The sequence below is a fragment of the Limulus polyphemus genome, unplaced genomic scaffold, assembly GCF_000517525.1.
Source record: "Limulus polyphemus unplaced genomic scaffold, Limulus_polyphemus-2.1.2 Scaffold2464, whole genome shotgun sequence".
Lineage (NCBI taxonomy): Eukaryota > Metazoa > Arthropoda > Merostomata > Xiphosura > Limulidae > Limulus > Limulus polyphemus.
The window spans coordinates 164047-180924 of NW_013668074.1; the positions used below are offsets into that span (position 1 = coordinate 164047).

A 16878-nucleotide genomic window follows, 5' to 3' on the forward strand; every position below is an offset into this window, starting at 1 on the left:
CACTGTCCCATCAATTAGCACACACAAGCATACCTTGTCTGTCATCTGATCATTGGATACTAAACTGGTTTTCACTGCTGCACCCAGTGTCTCGTAGAGCCTTCACTTTCTTGTCCCCAACATACCCTTCATATATTGGCATATTATTATTTATTGGCACCTCTTGATATTTGTCACATGTTCCCATCACTATTGGCACTGTTGATGTGTTTGCTAATTTGAGCCAACCATTAGTCATGCACTGATCAATCATGCTTTCTTGTATTGAATTTGACAAGTAGTCTTGATTCTGTTTCTTCTGGCAGTAGCATCCATAGTGCCAGTCACACTTTTCTTGTTTCTTACCAGCACTGTCTTTGTAAATGGCTCCAGCTGCTTATGTTGAGGTTTCTGCTGTTGTTTGCTGGTAATGGAGTTGCACTCTTTTGTAATGTGTCCCATTTTATAAAAACATAACATCTATTTTTCCCTTCTGTCTATTAACCTCCTGTCACCTTTGGTAAACTCCTGCTTCTGGAAAGCCATTACTGGTTTCCATATATTGTTCTGCAAGCTTGATCATCTCATCTACATCTTTTGGTGCTCTCTCCTTTAGGAACAGTGACATGTCAGTTGAACACATGGTCATGAACTATTCATGTACTAATAGGTCTGCCAGTCCCTCAAAACTATTTTCACACATGGCCATGTCAGTCCATCTGATGAAATATCACCAAAGACATGCCACAAACTGAAATACAGTTTCTCCAGTGTATGGTTTAACTCCTCTGAACTTCTGACAAAAACTTTCTTCAGTAAGTTCATATCGTTTCAGTAAAGCTACTTTTAATTTGTCATAATCCATGGCATCTTCTGAAGTCATGCCTGCATATACTTGTAGGCCTTTTCCTGCGAGAAGTAGGCTGAGACAGACTGCCCAGTTACCTTTGTCCTAGTTCTGACTTTGAGCAGATCTTTCATATCTCTCCAGGTAAGCATTCATGTCATCTTTATGTTCATCAAATTTGGGCAGCTTGGGTTGGCTAACCCTGACACCATTGTCATTCTTGGGTCCTTCTTCTTTTGGTTGGGTGAGTTTTGCTATCTCAGTTTGTGCTCTTATTCTCTCTATTTCTAGTCTCTCTTCTCTCTCTTTTCCTCAATTTGTATTCTCATTTTATCTATTTCTAGTCTTTCCTCTCTCTTTTTTTTCCTCAATTTGTATTCTCATTCTTTCTATTTATAGTTTCTCCTTTCTCTCATTTAATTCTTTCAGTCTTTCTTTTTCTTCTTTCTCAATTTGTCTCTTCTGTTGCCATTCTTCTCTTTCCAGTTCTTGTTGTTGTTTAACAAACTCTCATAGTTCACTGTCTTTTAACCCAAGTTTAGATCCTCTTTCTACCCATTTATCAAAATCTGTTGACATGGTTATATTGCTTAATCTCTACACTATCTTCATTACTACTACAGTTGTGGGTATATAGGTAGGCCTACTTATTTCCACTGTCGTTCATTTTTTCTTCTATCGCCATTGTAATAATTCTGCATAATTCTGGCTGAGGCTCACTAATTGTGAAAATAAAAATGGTTTTAGCTATATTTCTTAATAGTATAAATATATACTATGTTGTTGTTGGGCTTAGAATTCTTCTACAGTAGGTGTCTGTGGCTTGTTAGTAATAAATACAACGATGAATAAACAGCACGCACTTCACTTGTTTTTGAAATAATATATTTATATTCAGAACAACTTAACGTATGTAAAATAAACCCTTCAACACTATAAATATTATTGGCATATCATAAACACTATATATGTAGTTCTCTTCTTCTTGTCAAATATCCACTTAGGCTTATTCAATTACTTTAGAATTTCAGTTGACAAGCTGAACTATCTTCTCTATTTCTATTGCACTAGTACTCTCTGTGATTCACTTACAATTGTGGCATGAGTTACTGTAATCATTTGGTCTTGTTTCTTTTGAAGATCCTCTACTCCTTTTGTCAAAGCACACTCAGGTTGATTCAATTACTTTAGAACCACACTTTGACAAAATAAAATCATTTTTTCTTATCTTCTATTCTACGGTTAGTTTCACTCTAACATATTAAACGTTAGGCCTATGTCAATCGTTAGGCATATCACTTCTACAGTAGTTAACTTCACACCAATTTATTCTCTTTTGCTATTATCTGTCTGCTGCTTCCCGCTCGTCTCATGCTATTTATAACTGTATTACCTAATTGTCTGTTCACCTTCTATATTCTTGACGTCAATATATTGCACGTAACGTTCAATATTCTCAACATCAATGAATTATTAACAAAACTTCCTACAATTATCTGCTTTTAACTCATGTTATAACAAAAACTTAACAATAATAAAACTCTACACTCACGAAATTAAATTAATCAATACTATCTAAATGAAACAGTCTTTTATATCATGACACAGACAGGAATTATTGAGCATGTCTCAGGAAAATGTATATGGACTGTGTTTTTCCTACTATAAATCAGATTGTTTTTTTTGTTTGATGATGTACTAAATTATTTTCAATTGTGGAGAGGTGGGTGGGAATGTATTGAATGAGCTGTTTGAAATTCTAGCCTGACAGCCTTACCCTGAAATACTAAAAGCCAGAATATTCACAGTGTAATAGAGGGTGTCATAAGAAATACTTTTTCTCGAAATGTAAGGTTTATAGTCAGGAAGATAACACCTAGAACACAGTAAAATGGTCAAACTGATGTTCAGTAAAATACAGAATCAGATTAAAGTAAATGAATTGGAATGATGAGAGAATCTAGCAGAGTGAGCCAGCCTCAAGGAGACTGGACCAAAGTGAGGACACTCATTAAAGCTTTCTTCTCAGGAAGGTATCTACCTATTCTGGAAAACCATTAATAAGAAATATATATCTACATCTTGTAACAGAAAAGCCACTAAAATTCTACAATAACAATTAATAATAAATAGTCTTAAGTGAGAGTAACAGGCAAACTACAAAAAGCTTCTATGACCACTCTGCCCTAGGTAATCATTGCTATTAGTAGTGTTTTCAACCCTTAAGGAAATTAATGGGGATCTGGTAGTAATAACAAAACTTGTGGAGCTATGCATATGCTCAGGTGTGGTCACGGGTGCTGGCACAACACTTAAGCAGAGTCAGAGAACAAAGCACTGCCCTGTATCTGAAGATTCTCAGATGAAGAGACCAGTAATAATTAAAGACTGGACATGCTCCTAGGGCTACAGCCCTCTTCATCCTACTCCGAAAAGGCCAGCTTAGACACTGAGAACCAAGGGAAAATTGAAAAGCCCTAAAAGAACCCAAGAATGGGCTCATCAATTCTAAGACAGTGGAATGGGATATAGGAATATAAATTAAGGTTAAGGAACAAAAAAAAAAGAAAAATAATATAAGGTGAACCCCATCCTGGTTGGAGCTATGAGACATCATAAAAAGAATATGTCTCTCATATCTGATGTCACAAATACTATGCAGAGGTGGGAAATGTACATGCTAAGATATCATCAAGCACTAAACAGAATGCTCTGTTCACTTCCAGAGGGCATCACCTTCATATGGAAATTAAGCATAGAGGGTGGAATTCTGTCTAGGAGAAAGGTAGATGACTGAGGTACATTACTATGACATGCAATAGTCCTGACTATACAAATCCATAGTATAAGTCTCATATTATAACTAACGACCATGATTTACTTCTTGTTTGGTATTATAATAACATAACTTATCAAGTTTATACACCCTTGGAATTGTTAACAGAAGTGCTCTGCAGCATAGAAATACTTGGCTTACCATATATAACATAGTTGTGGATCCAAGTGGTAAATAAGCATGTAATAGAAAATAACCACCAAATAGGGATTCTATCTGGCTTGAAAAATCATAACCAATCGCAAATGAAATCCTGAAGTTTAAGAGACAGCAACATGATATAAATATAATTTGAACATCATCAAAATATCTTCTAAAGCATATTGTGACCTGGATGCCAAAGACTTTGCCAAACAGAGAGCATTGTATGGTATAAACAACATTTTCTGAGTCTTCCTCAAAGATCCAGTGTGGGAGGGATAAAAAAGGATAGCCCTGACTGAATGTAAAACATTTCTTTAGAACAAGAATCAGGATTAGATAAGGCAAGAAATACACTAAGTTAGAAATAATGGTTACCTTCTCTTGCAGCTCAAGTTTAGGCATGAACTGGATACAAATATAGGACCTGCCAAAAAACCAAGATATGTGAAGCAATGTTGTATAGCTTTCAAAAGTCCTCTGATGCAAGCAATATAAAAATATTTTGAAGGATAGATGATAAAGTAAACAAATGACCAAGGGTTCAAAGTGGACAGTAGCCAAGAAATATAAAAGTACTAAGCTCATTTAGAACAGTGTCTATAAACATGGGGTCATTGAAGACAAAAGGCTTGGAAGAGATCATTGATTAATATAGGCAAGAGAAGCTGACGGCTTCTATGGCCTCTGAAAGTAGCAGAAAATGCAGCACTGTAACCTGATATGGAAGAAAGAAGCAATTTGTTGAAGATTTGAAGATATACAAGAAAATATTAGGTCCCATTGTAGGTGTCTCCTGTGAGTTCATCCCAATGGAATAACAAAATGAGGTGAAGCCATCATTCCCAAAGCAGAAAGTATGTCTTTAGCAATATGTGTACAAGACTCCAAGGTTTGACATGTCGCAGAAAAAGCTGAAGTGTTCCCAGAGTTGTGTTGATCCAAACCACTAGATGTACCGAATACTGTGTTGGTATTCAATGGAAACTAAAGTGATTGATGATCTATCCAATAGATGTGGCCAGCTTGGTATCCAAATGAATGTATTTAAGAGACTGAATGGATGAAATGGTCAAAATAAGCCAATCATCCATGTAAAAGTCTATGGTGACTAAATGGAGAAGAGCAGCAAAACTATGTATATGAATAAAAAAAAAAGTATCTTGTATATCCACCATCTGCATCCAAAGGCTATGACAAGGAGAATTCAACAAGAACCTCACGTTTTTCAATTAGAAAATGAGGTGTCTTCAAGAAAAGAAGATTTTATGACAAGTCTCTAATCCAATCTCCAGATTTCTTGGAACTACAAAGAGACTGGAGTAAAAACCTAGAGAAGTTTAATAAATGATTTTGACTTCTTTCTGAAAGAGATTTGAGACTTCTTGATCCAGAATGTTTAAAAAAACTGGACTGGAAAGAAGAGGAAAAATGTAAAGACTATAGGCTGAAGGATCTGTCAAACCAAATGATATAAAATCCAAAGGCCCCACACAAGAGTCAATGATCCATGACAACTTCTGCAACAGTCCTGATGGGCAATTCATATGGAAAAGAAGGGAGTCAATGAGTTGGTCAAGAAGACTCACTTAATTTTTATGTGTGGTCATTCAGTAGAGTTCAAAGGTAGTAGAAGTAGATGAGAGAGACAGGAAAGGAGAACAAACATTACTTGCTGGTCATCTCAAAAGAATAACTAACACAAGTGAGTCGAAATGCTAAAACTAATCAGCTCCAGTTAGCATGCTTCTTTTGAATGAGACTAATGCAGAAGAAAATTCCTCTGCATATGTAATTGATGCAGGAAAGAAACTCTGAAAAGTTAGAGCACAATGTGCTAAGATGTGAAAGAAACATAACAACCACATGATAATAGAAACTACACATCTGAGAAGTGCAACGTAGATAGACTACACAGTAAAAATTTCATCTTGACTAAAAAAAAATCATTGAATGAGAGTAGCTAATATTTAATAATTACTTTGAAAAAAATATATCTCAGAGTCAAACAGTTGAGAAGTAAGATGAATAGAAGAAGATAACCTCACTAAACGGCTATCAACATTTAGATGATTTAAAAAAGCATCGACAATGACCCTAAAAAATCAAGAAAATACGAACAATATAAATATTTAAAAGCTGAATTATCCAACATGATGTTAGCATCTTCCAGCACAAATATCAGTTCAAAACTTCAAATATAACAACTGAAAAAAATAGAGAAACTACACCAGCAGAAAGCTTTTTTTAAAATTAGGGCTATCTGACAAATCCTGTTTTTCACATAATGAACAACACTGTGCATCCATATGAACATAAAACTTGCCAGCAGACAAAGCAGAAATGAGAGTCTGCATACACTGATCATCACTAAAGGCCAACAATACAGTCATGGGATCTCCATGCATTCTAGAGGCAGACGATATGAGTAACACCTCTCAAGAAGTTGTAAAACTTCTGATATTAGTAGGAACATTAGCAACATTAAAATTATAGTGATTGGAGGTAAGAGCAATCAATAATAAAAGCTGGTTTATAGTGGGAAAGCAGAATTTGAAGTCACATGGTTTTGACAGCATGAAAGCAACTCAACAAGAAAATACTTTTTGTATTTAAGATGTAAAAACATCCAATTTGAATCATACTTTGTTGGAGAACATGGAATAAATACTCCTATGTAGCTTGTGTTCAAAACATAGATTGTGCTTTTGCACCTTAAATACATGGATTGTTACAAGTATGGACCTTTTAATGATGCTGTAACCAAAGTAGTTCAATTTATAAGGTTGAGGTTTCTCTCAGTATCTACTTGGGAACATCTAGTAAATGATGATAGTATAAATATTATTAAACAGATCAAATATTGATCTACGTATCCTTAAGTTAATTCTGTAGCATGCAGTTGTTGTTATCTAATTTTTTACATAATTTCTAAGATTTAACTCAGTGTGAAAAAAATAACTTTTTGAAATCAGTATTAATCCTTTTGTGACAGTTATCTCTATAAATACTTTTCTGTGTAAGTTGTTGAGTTACATTCAAAATTTATTTAAAAAATTTACTATCAATGTATGTGAATGATATTATCATTATAATATATTTTATGATTCAAAGTTTTATGTCACCTAAGTTTAAGTTCCTCTAGTTCGAAAGAAATGTTTATCAAATACTTAAACTTCAATTTTGTGTTGTCACATGACCCACGAGCTATGAAAAATATTAACTTTCACACTTCCTATCTTGACTTAGATATACCAGTGCTATAGATATATGTCTAGACAATTAAGTACTTTAACTTGCTCTAATGACACATAAGTTTCAAAGTTCTCTCGTTGAATGGAGTAGAAATAAGTAATAAATTGTGTCAACCTCTGATGGGTGCCACAACCACCTTCTATATTTTTGCTTGAGTTTTATAACTTATATGTAGTTACTACATATTCATGTATATAGTCATTAGAAAGAGCTCATTTTATGCTATAATCCTCCAACAGTTATTTTGAAATTGGTGTGCAGTTGTTGTCATCTGGTAGATCTAACTGCCTGTAGTATTGTTGGCTGCTTAATCCCTGATAGAACTTACAGTTTTTTTCATAGCTAAATATGTTATAGTTAGAGAAACAGTTAAATTGTATTTAGGTCTTACTTTTATATCTTAGTTAACTATGCATTATTTATGTTTTAAAATGCATAATTGAAAGGTTTGAATATTTAAAAAATATACATCATACTTTGCTTCAGTTCTCAAGCCTTAAGATCTTGCATGAGGGGAAGATAATTTTACTGAAGGCTTGTGCATCTCTGCTGAAGATACCATAATTATGCCCCTAGGGCACTGTTGATTTGTGCAGAGATGACTAATAAAGGTAAAGGCCAGGAAACGAAAATAAAACATAAAAAACTAACTATATGTGAAAATGAAAACACCTGAAATTACGAATATAACCAAAAGAAGATATTTTATGATATTATATGACAAATTAAAAAGGAATGTACATTTTTATATTTCTTAATTTTATACATTTCATTGCACTGTATGTTGATGATAATATCTACAGTTAGTGATATCGTAGAGAAAATGAAAAATAAAATATAAAAATTTACCATAAAATCACATTCAATATTCATTTAGTAGGTTCTAGAGGTTATGCAATTAAATATGAAAGCTATAAGACGAAGAAAAGTATTTTTAAGTTTGAGTGCAAATAACTACAATAGATAAATAAGATATTTTAGTGGAAACACTTAATTAAAATAATGTCATTCTTTGCGTACAAGATACTTATAATCTTTAATAAAATCTGACCAGTTTTTGTGAGGATTCATTAGAAATCTCAGAGTTACAGTATGTATTGTTGCCCATACAGCCTTGCACAAGTTGCACCTGCCACAAGAGCCAACATGTATCTTGATGTGGATCCAAAAAAATGAGTAATTCAGGAAAGGTTTGTATTGTATTGTTTAGACAAAAAGAAGAAGTTTGGCACTAGTTTCGAGGTCCAGGTTGCTGGACCAGACATGTGACTGTACCCGTGACTATATCCAAGACCATGAGAGCCAACATGGAAAAGTTAACTTGTAAATGTAAAGTAAAACAGTTTAGCAATTAAATATGCTTGAAATGTTCTAGATGTGGTTGTGAATGTGATGGTTTAAGTGTCTCCATTAAGCTAAACTGAGGGTCCAGGTCAGATGAGGGAGAACTTATTCGAAGCTATCCCAATAAATTTTATATACTAGTTGAATTGGAGATTTGTCAATTGATTATTGCATTGACAGTGAAACATAAAACAATGGGCACAACAGTACTGCTATCTTCAAAAAGGATTGGAATTATATATATATGAAATCATTAGTTTCAATATTTTGTGAAACTTGTGGCACAGTAAAGCCGAACGATGCAGTATTGAAGTTGAAGCAGATACACGATGCATTACAAGATGATTTTCCTTGGGATTCTCATATCATACTTGCCAAAATGAAAGAAGGATGATAGAGTGCCCAGTTTGGTACCACCATAGTATAATCCATACAGATTTAATCATGTTATATTTTCATTGTACAATTGTGCTGAGATTCAATCATTGAGATCTATTAAAATAACCCTAAATCACCAGTTTCTAACATGGACCCCCACCACCCACCTATTGACCATCCCAGGTTCAGTACTAAAAGATGCTGGGCTGACTTGTATGGCAGGTGTTAATAAATACAGATTTCAAGGAAACATTTGCACTTACCAGATGTACCTTCTAACCCACAGTGAAGTTGCTGTATATCTTCTTGAAATTCGTTTTCTTTTTTCACACTCAGAACATTATCTTTTGAATTATCCAGATCATTGTCATCACTTTCACTAAACTCTGAAACAACCTTATCTTCCTTAAAACTACCAGCTGGCTCATTTTTCACTTTGACCAATGTGTTCTGAAATAAGATCATATTTAATGAATCAAAAACAACAACAAATGCTATCAAAGAGTGGAAAATGTAAGTCTTCCCAACTAGTCTTATTTGTGTAGTTCTTTAGACATATTTTCTGTCTACCAATAAAATATTTATTTTCATAAATGCTTTGACCACATTAACATGTAGTTTCAAAAAGAATAAGGATATTGTATTTCCTAACTGTGTTAGTCACTCCAAAGTTTATTTACTGCATGTAACAAAATAAACAAAGAAATTTTAGGGAATATTTGTCACAAACATGTATATATTCAAAATCATATTTAACTGGACACCCCAACTCACTTTGCTCATAAATTCACTATTTCGTTTCGTAAAACTAATGTATATTTCTAAATTATGGTTATTAATCATTCCTTTGCAAAATGTCTGTGAACACTATTTTTTATTGACTGTTTTTTGTCTCTGAGCTTAATAATGATCACTTTCATTGAAGGAAGTTGTGAAAGTGACACATATAACTATTTTGCATGTGTGAATATGTTTCGTTCAATACAACCTATAACACTTATAATGTGTCCTTCCTCCTATGAAGAAAATATAAAAATCATTAACAATTACACACAGTTCTTGATATTTCCTTGCTTCTGGCAATGATCCAAATGTTGTTGTGTTGGCATGAAAAAATACTATGTGTTGAAAGAAATAAAATAGCCTGTAACACTTATAATGTCTCTTTGCTTCTGCAGAAAAAAAATAAAACTGTCAACACATGCATACATTTCTGGTGATGATCCTACTGTTGTATTGTTGTGAGTGGAAAGAGAAGCAATAGTGAAAGTTTGAAATTTAGCAGTGACAACAATCAGTTGGCTTTGTTCAGATCTACGCAAGAAAAAATTAGGCTCAATTTGACCCAAAGTGTGTATGACGGACAGAGAAATGATTTTAGTATATAGTAGAACATAGAGACGGTGCTTACATTGTAGTGTTTGAAAATGTTAATCCTCCTTTAACTTAAAAACTATTCATTTTCAATACCTCAAAGAGATTTTTGAAATATTTCGAACTGTAGTTTTAGATCTGATACACATAGTGTATATCATTTACATTCTACTCTTTCATAGCTTTCATGTATAAAAAAAAGAAATCATAAAAATGTATTAGTTAAATATTCTTTCCAGAAGTTGAGCAAACACTGAAATCCATATCACATATTCATTTTAAAGCTGGTTTGAAATAATTAAAATCTTTCATTTTGTTTACAGGGGACATGATTTGGTTTTTCTTTTGCTTGTATCTACCTTCTTCATATTATAGCAACACATACTGTTAATACTAATTAGATACAAGAGAAAAACATTCCAAATAATTATCATCACAGCTACTATACTGTCTAAATGATCTGTACATACATGAAATCATATTTGCCTAATAATCAAATTGTAAAGTTTTCAATTTACAGACTACCTCATTCTTCTTTGTTACTTCAATGCAGTTTTCTCCTTCTTCCTCTTTTATTACACCAAACTCAAAAATGGAAAGTGAAGATCCTCTTTCCATGGAAGCATCTTTCCCAATTGCTAAAGGTATGGATAATTTATTTTTGTCAGTAAAAACAAGCTTGAGTATGATATATATATACATCTCTACATCACAATAAAATCCTTGTTATAAAATGTTGCTGGGTATTACAGCTGTGGTACAGGCCTGAACCATGTTTTAAATATCACCTTAATTAATAAATAAATTTTTGAAATTTCTATTTTCTCTAAGTTCTGTTTAGACATAAAGTGGCTAAAGTAAACAATACGGCTAATCTTAACTACAGTTGCATGTGGGAACTAGATCCACTTATTTATCAAGTTTGTTCTTTTGTAGGGAAGATAGCTGTTACTTCACAGTGATGCCTTGAGAGTAATAGCTGTTGTTTCTGTCAGTGAATAACGTATTAGACTAGGGATTCTATGCACTACCTTCAAATACATATGGCTCTAGGCCACATATATGAAAAGCATGGTGTGAACAACCTGGCCTCATTATTGTGTTTTGTATGTATAGCCAAACTCTCCCCTGTTATGCAGATTGGAAAAAAGAGATTTTCATTGGCTTAAAGGTTTTTAGGTAGAGCTTTTATTTTGGACATAAGAGCCAGAATTTGAGACTTAGAGGTTGTTCTACTTTAAAATTTAGGGGTTATTTTTATTTCTAGTTTAACTCTTTTTTTTTTTTTGTCAGCTTACAGAGGGCTCAAAGTGGACTAGCAAAAGAAACAATAAAGATTTCTTTACTCATACGTCACTGGATCTACAAATAAGACACTAGCCCTTTTATTGTTTTGTATTAGTGTATTGTATTTGTTTTAATTAATATTTTTGTTGTGCATTTGTTGTACTGATTCTTCTTTGTTGATGTACTCTGTCAGAATCTGGAAAATAAATAGACCCATACTCCATGTCATGTTGTTCTGCAGGATATCTGTGAACTAGAGTATACCACATAGCTAACACTATTTTCCAATTGAAATTAAATTTCTTCAAAACATGAAATTCAGAGGGATACTATTAGATGTAAGTATAAATATTTGTGTCTCTTTCTCTACTTCCTTACTACTCATCATCTTTGCAATCTGCAATCTCTGTCTGTAGCATCTGTGTTCTGGTCATTTTTTTTGGAATGTGAAACTAAATAGAACTGGTAACATTCCATTCCTTTTATTATAATGTTTTTCTCATACACAAACATTTTGAGGGAACTGTCTCAGACCACAAGGTTGATGCTTACTGTAGTGCTAAACAAAGAAGTCACCTAATGGCAAATTTTCAAGTTATCTGGCAAGTACTCAATGCTTTGAAGAGATACTCACACTATGTAAATATAAATTTTGGAAACATGGAAAAGACATACAAAAATGTTAATCATGGCTTATTTTCAAATTTTGTTCATTCTTACCTTTCAGAGACACTCTGTATCTCCAGGAGACATTCTGCAAACAATTTTTCATCCTTAGAAAACTTGTGAAAACTTCAATTATATTTGTGATAAGGTAATAGTAATAGGCTTAATGGTTTTTTTTTTACACTACATTCTTTATTCGTTACAGTTTTTCTGAGAAGAAAAATGTATAATAGTATTTCAACCACACTACATCCATCATATCCATTGCTGAAGATACATTTCACTCAGTACCAGAACTTATAAAAAACAAACAAGCCTAATACTAATGTATTATGATAAATATAAAGAATTATAATTATGCTTCTGCAGCAAAGGCATTCACACCATAACTTTTGTGAAAGGAAACTTTGCAGCTCAAAGAAGATTGACAAAAATCTACTTTAATCATTAGAACATTTGAGGAAGGTGAAGACTTTTCTGCTGTTCATACAGAGATCAACAACAACTCACTTAAGTCACTGGAAAAACTCAGTGCACATTATCCATAGTTTATATAAACTATTTTTGAAACTTCAATATAAAAACAAGTTAGGTGAATTAAAAATATTTTGGTGATGAGGTGTTATCTTACTCTTTAATTTTGGTAATTTTTGGAAATATTAATTAGTTAAGTTGTTCTCACCCTGAAAATCCATGTATACTAAAACTCTCGAAGCTAGAAGAGCTGTATCATTGATGTTATGGAGATATATTTAACTCAATTTAAAAATTTGAATTTCTACGCTAATTACTATATTACATCAACACTTTTTTGTGTTGCATTCTTCATGTTATGGCTGCTATATGCAATATAAAATATTTGATTATTGTTACAGTTTGGAGTTTTTTTGTCATTGGACTTTGTAATGCCACATTCTTGATATTGCTATTCAGCATTCATGTCAAAAGATGAAACTGTTTTATTCCGTAATAAATAACAAATTTTAAATCAGTAGTGAAAACAATCAGTTCCACAGCAAGAGTGAAAAAGGAAACATTTACTAAAATGTTAAGAAAGAAAAATATCCCAGCAAGAAAAGAATATATTTAAATTATAAAATTTCAACTTACTACTACGTGATGTTTTTATAGCATCTTCTTCACACTTAACCAGGTTAACATCCAACAAAGCATTCTGCTCCTCATCAGTAATGGGTTCAATTTCAGTGTTCAATATTTCCATGGTTAAAGCAGCATTTATCTTTATATTTGTACTTGAAGCACTTAAGCTATCTAGGAAAATAAGTAAAAGTTAGAGCTTGTCTCTTGCTACAAAGTTATTACAAAAAATTATTCAATCAATGAAAACCTCAAAATTTTCCAATAAATACTTCTTTATTCTTCTTTTATCTTTAAAATGTTTATATATTTTCTTATTTTGATGTTTAATTCCTCATTTTGAAATAAATATAAACTTTAATTAGTAAGATGATCAGTCTTCTATATTTTCATATTCTTCAATAAATAAATAATAATTAGAATGAGAAGTTTAAATCTAATAACATTATCATATATTACCTAAAATTAACTACTTGCACAATACTAATGAAACTACTAACAAGCTAAGTTAATTATAGTATTTTGGCACTTATGATTTTAAGCTAAGTTATCTTACTTTCTAGCAGTTTTTGTACTATTTATATTATCAATTATTTAAACATTTACGTGTTTATGACTTTACTAAAAAATTTTACTTGTGAATGAATCCCTAGTTCATATCTGTTATACAAGACCAGAAGTACAAACATCAAACTATAATTTATGATAAGCTCACAATAACTCCTATACAAAAAATTAGCTGTTTGAAAGTTGGCAATATTTATATTATTAAAATATAGAGCAATTAATGTAGAGTTTTAACTTCATGTTCAAAGCAGAATTGAAAAATGTTACATAATTCTATCACTTTTAAAGTAAAACAATTTTTTATTGAGAGTCTTCTCAAAAGAGAAACAAATTGATAATTTGACAACACTATGAAGTAGTAAGTGAGGTACAACTCTTTAATATTTCCTTATACAACATTAAGTAGTAAAGCCTTTACTACAGATAAGAGGTTTTCTCAACATGTAGGGACTATTCTCCATTATTAAATCTTACAGATGTTACTTTTAATTCATTTCAAATCTATTTGTCACACAAATCTATATTAATTTTTTTTTCTGTTCCACAAATGCAACAATGGAAATAAGCAATCATTAAACACATGTGAATCGTCAGCTGTAACAGTGGATTTTTGACGCTTATCATTTCTGTTTACTCTGGATTCCAATATAAAGTTTATTACTATTTCTTTTTATAAAACAACAGTTCTATAATTATTTTGGTGATCTTCTTAAGAATTTATTAGAAGTATTAGAAGTGATCTGTATCATATACAATAATAGTAGTTACTAACTCACCCTTCGTTTTTCATGAAATCATTGATTCTCTCCTCTTAAAAATCTTGAACAGTATTGGCCTATACTACTTCTGAAGCTAAAACACCTTCTTAGAAAAATACAATTGTCCTAAATGGGCCTAGCCTTAACCTTGTGTCATCTCATCTTATTCTTTTCAGAATATAACAAAGAAATCGGAGGCATCTATTATATTGATCTTCTGGATAATCTTGCAAACTTAATAACATCACCTCTTAATCTTACACTTTTTCTCTATAGAAAATAAGATGTTTTAATCTATCCCTATAAGATACCCCTTCCATCTCCATATTCATCCAAGTTGTCCTCCTCCAAACAATTTACATGTCAATATTTTTTCTTAGATAAGAAGACCAAAACTTCTTACATTATTCAAAATGGGGCCTAACTACTGATTTGTACAACAATAATAACCTCTTTTGACTTGTGATCAATATGTCTATAAATAGACTTTAAAACTATATTAGGTTTACTACATTCCCTTGATGGTTTGAGTTACTTATCCACTACTATGCCAAGATTTTTTTCTTCAGTTGTGCTATTAAATGGGTTTCTATCTGTATTAAATACATGATCTAAAGTATAACCCAAATGCACTTGGTATAATTAAAGATCATTTGCCAAATATCTGTCCGAATTGATTCAAGTCATTCCATAGTACTTTAATATCCACAGTATAGGTAGAAATACTCAACAGTTTATGTCATCGGCAAATTGTACTAATTATGCACCTAGCTACATCATTAATAAAAATACATCAACAACAAGGACCAAGCACTAGCTCCTAATGCTCTCCATTAATAACAAAGGTTCAGTTTGACCAGACACCAATAATAAACTGATAAATGTTATCTTGTTGTTTATATATTAAGTTACTGTTTAAACATCTGTTATCAGACACATCTTATAATAAGGCAGAACTTCACATTGCAGTACAAGTCAAATGAAGAAACACATAAATACTGAAACATTTTTATTAATTGTTATAAGTGGCCAAGGTTAAAACTCCTATACAAGGTAACATGGCTGCATGCCATCAAATACCACCACCCTACACATTTTATACTTGATAGAAAATTAATAATGAACATAGCTAGTTTAATGTATCATTCTTTCTTACATTTTTTTATACTTGGTGTGGACAAATATTTTGTTTTGTATGTTTGAATGAAAATAAGAGAATATGTATTGTAACTTATTCTGAAATAGGACCAATAAACTGACTTTTATAAGCACTAAAATAAAAACAATCCTAATCACATTCCTCTGTAAAACAGGGTGCAATAAAGGGCTTTTCAAAGTTGAGAGGGTGCTAAAATGAATGTTAATACATGCATTAAAAATTCTAGAATACCACTGAAATTTCTGTCAGTTTCATGCCTTTGTACTATTGATAAATGCCCAGATATCAATACAGAAATATCATAAAAGTTAAAACTGCAACATAAAGTAAAATTTCTAACACTGAAATAAAACAATGAAGAAATTATCATGCTAATAAATTGCACACCTACAAAAAGAAAATACGTATAACATACATTTTTGTTACGTGAGTTGGCTTTTCTCCAAGTTTCAACCACAGTCCCACTTCACGCTGGGTGTTAATTTATTTGCTAGAGGAATACTTTTGAAAGACCTAAACATTCATAAAACAAAATGAAATTAAATCAGCACACGTATCAGTGTATAAAATGTGTGTCAAATATTCAAATTAAGCACAGATAAACTTGTTTTACTTTTAGTATCAAGTCCGTACTGGTTTTCACTTATTTTTTTAAGTAAAATTAAAATTTCGAATTTAGGTATTTTTTTTTCATGTTATTCTGAAACAGAGGATAAATATATTTCTTCCTCATCAACTTTAATTTACAAAAAAAAAAAAAGAAGTCTGTAGCAAATGAAAATAGATTGGAACTGAAAAACCGACTTTACCATACTATTCAAAACCGAGAATCGGGTCCGAGACAGACATTTACGATTTTCGTATTTACTACTACCCGATGGGCTTTGGTGGCGCTGCAGAAACATGTATAACACAAAGTGCAGAAGAATGAGTAACCTATACTATTATTCTGCTTTTTTTGTATGTACGACCATATGCTTTCTGACCGAGAACCTGCTGCATAAGCACGCGTAGTTAGAATGTTTCCCCAAGAAAAACTGCACATGCGCATTATTCAGTCGACGACAAACAGTCTGCCTGCGGTAGAGAGCTGCGACGTTAGGTCATAGAATAACATTATAAGTTTAAATTCGATGACGAGGAACCCACTTTGAGACTAATAATGGCTGGAGACGGCTTAAATGGGTAA

The 16878-nt window shown here is 32.2% G+C and overlaps 1 protein-coding gene across 5 annotated transcripts in view; it reads right to left on the reverse strand.

The window, feature by feature from the left end:
* LOC106467026 (zinc finger protein 2 homolog) overlaps nucleotides 1–16758 on the reverse strand; it is a 43163-nt gene extending 26405 nt beyond the window's left edge. For 2 of the 5 annotated variants that reach the window (XM_022395126.1, XM_022395122.1), the window contains exons 1-5: nucleotides 16499–16758; nucleotides 16105–16202; nucleotides 13218–13379; nucleotides 10677–10792; nucleotides 9044–9230 (exon numbers count right to left, since the gene is read on the reverse strand). In XM_022395126.1, the coding sequence (XP_022250834.1) occupies nucleotides 9044–9230; nucleotides 10677–10792; nucleotides 13218–13329 (415 nt within the window). In that variant the 5' untranslated portion in view covers nucleotides 13330–13379; nucleotides 16105–16202; nucleotides 16499–16758. Of the gene's footprint in view, nucleotides 1–9043; nucleotides 9231–10676; nucleotides 10793–13217; nucleotides 13380–16104; nucleotides 16272–16498 lie in introns of those variants that run through there. The other 3 variants (XM_022395124.1, XM_022395125.1, XM_022395123.1) reach the window with 3 other exon arrangements.
* Nucleotides 16759–16878: the final 120 nt, after the last annotated feature.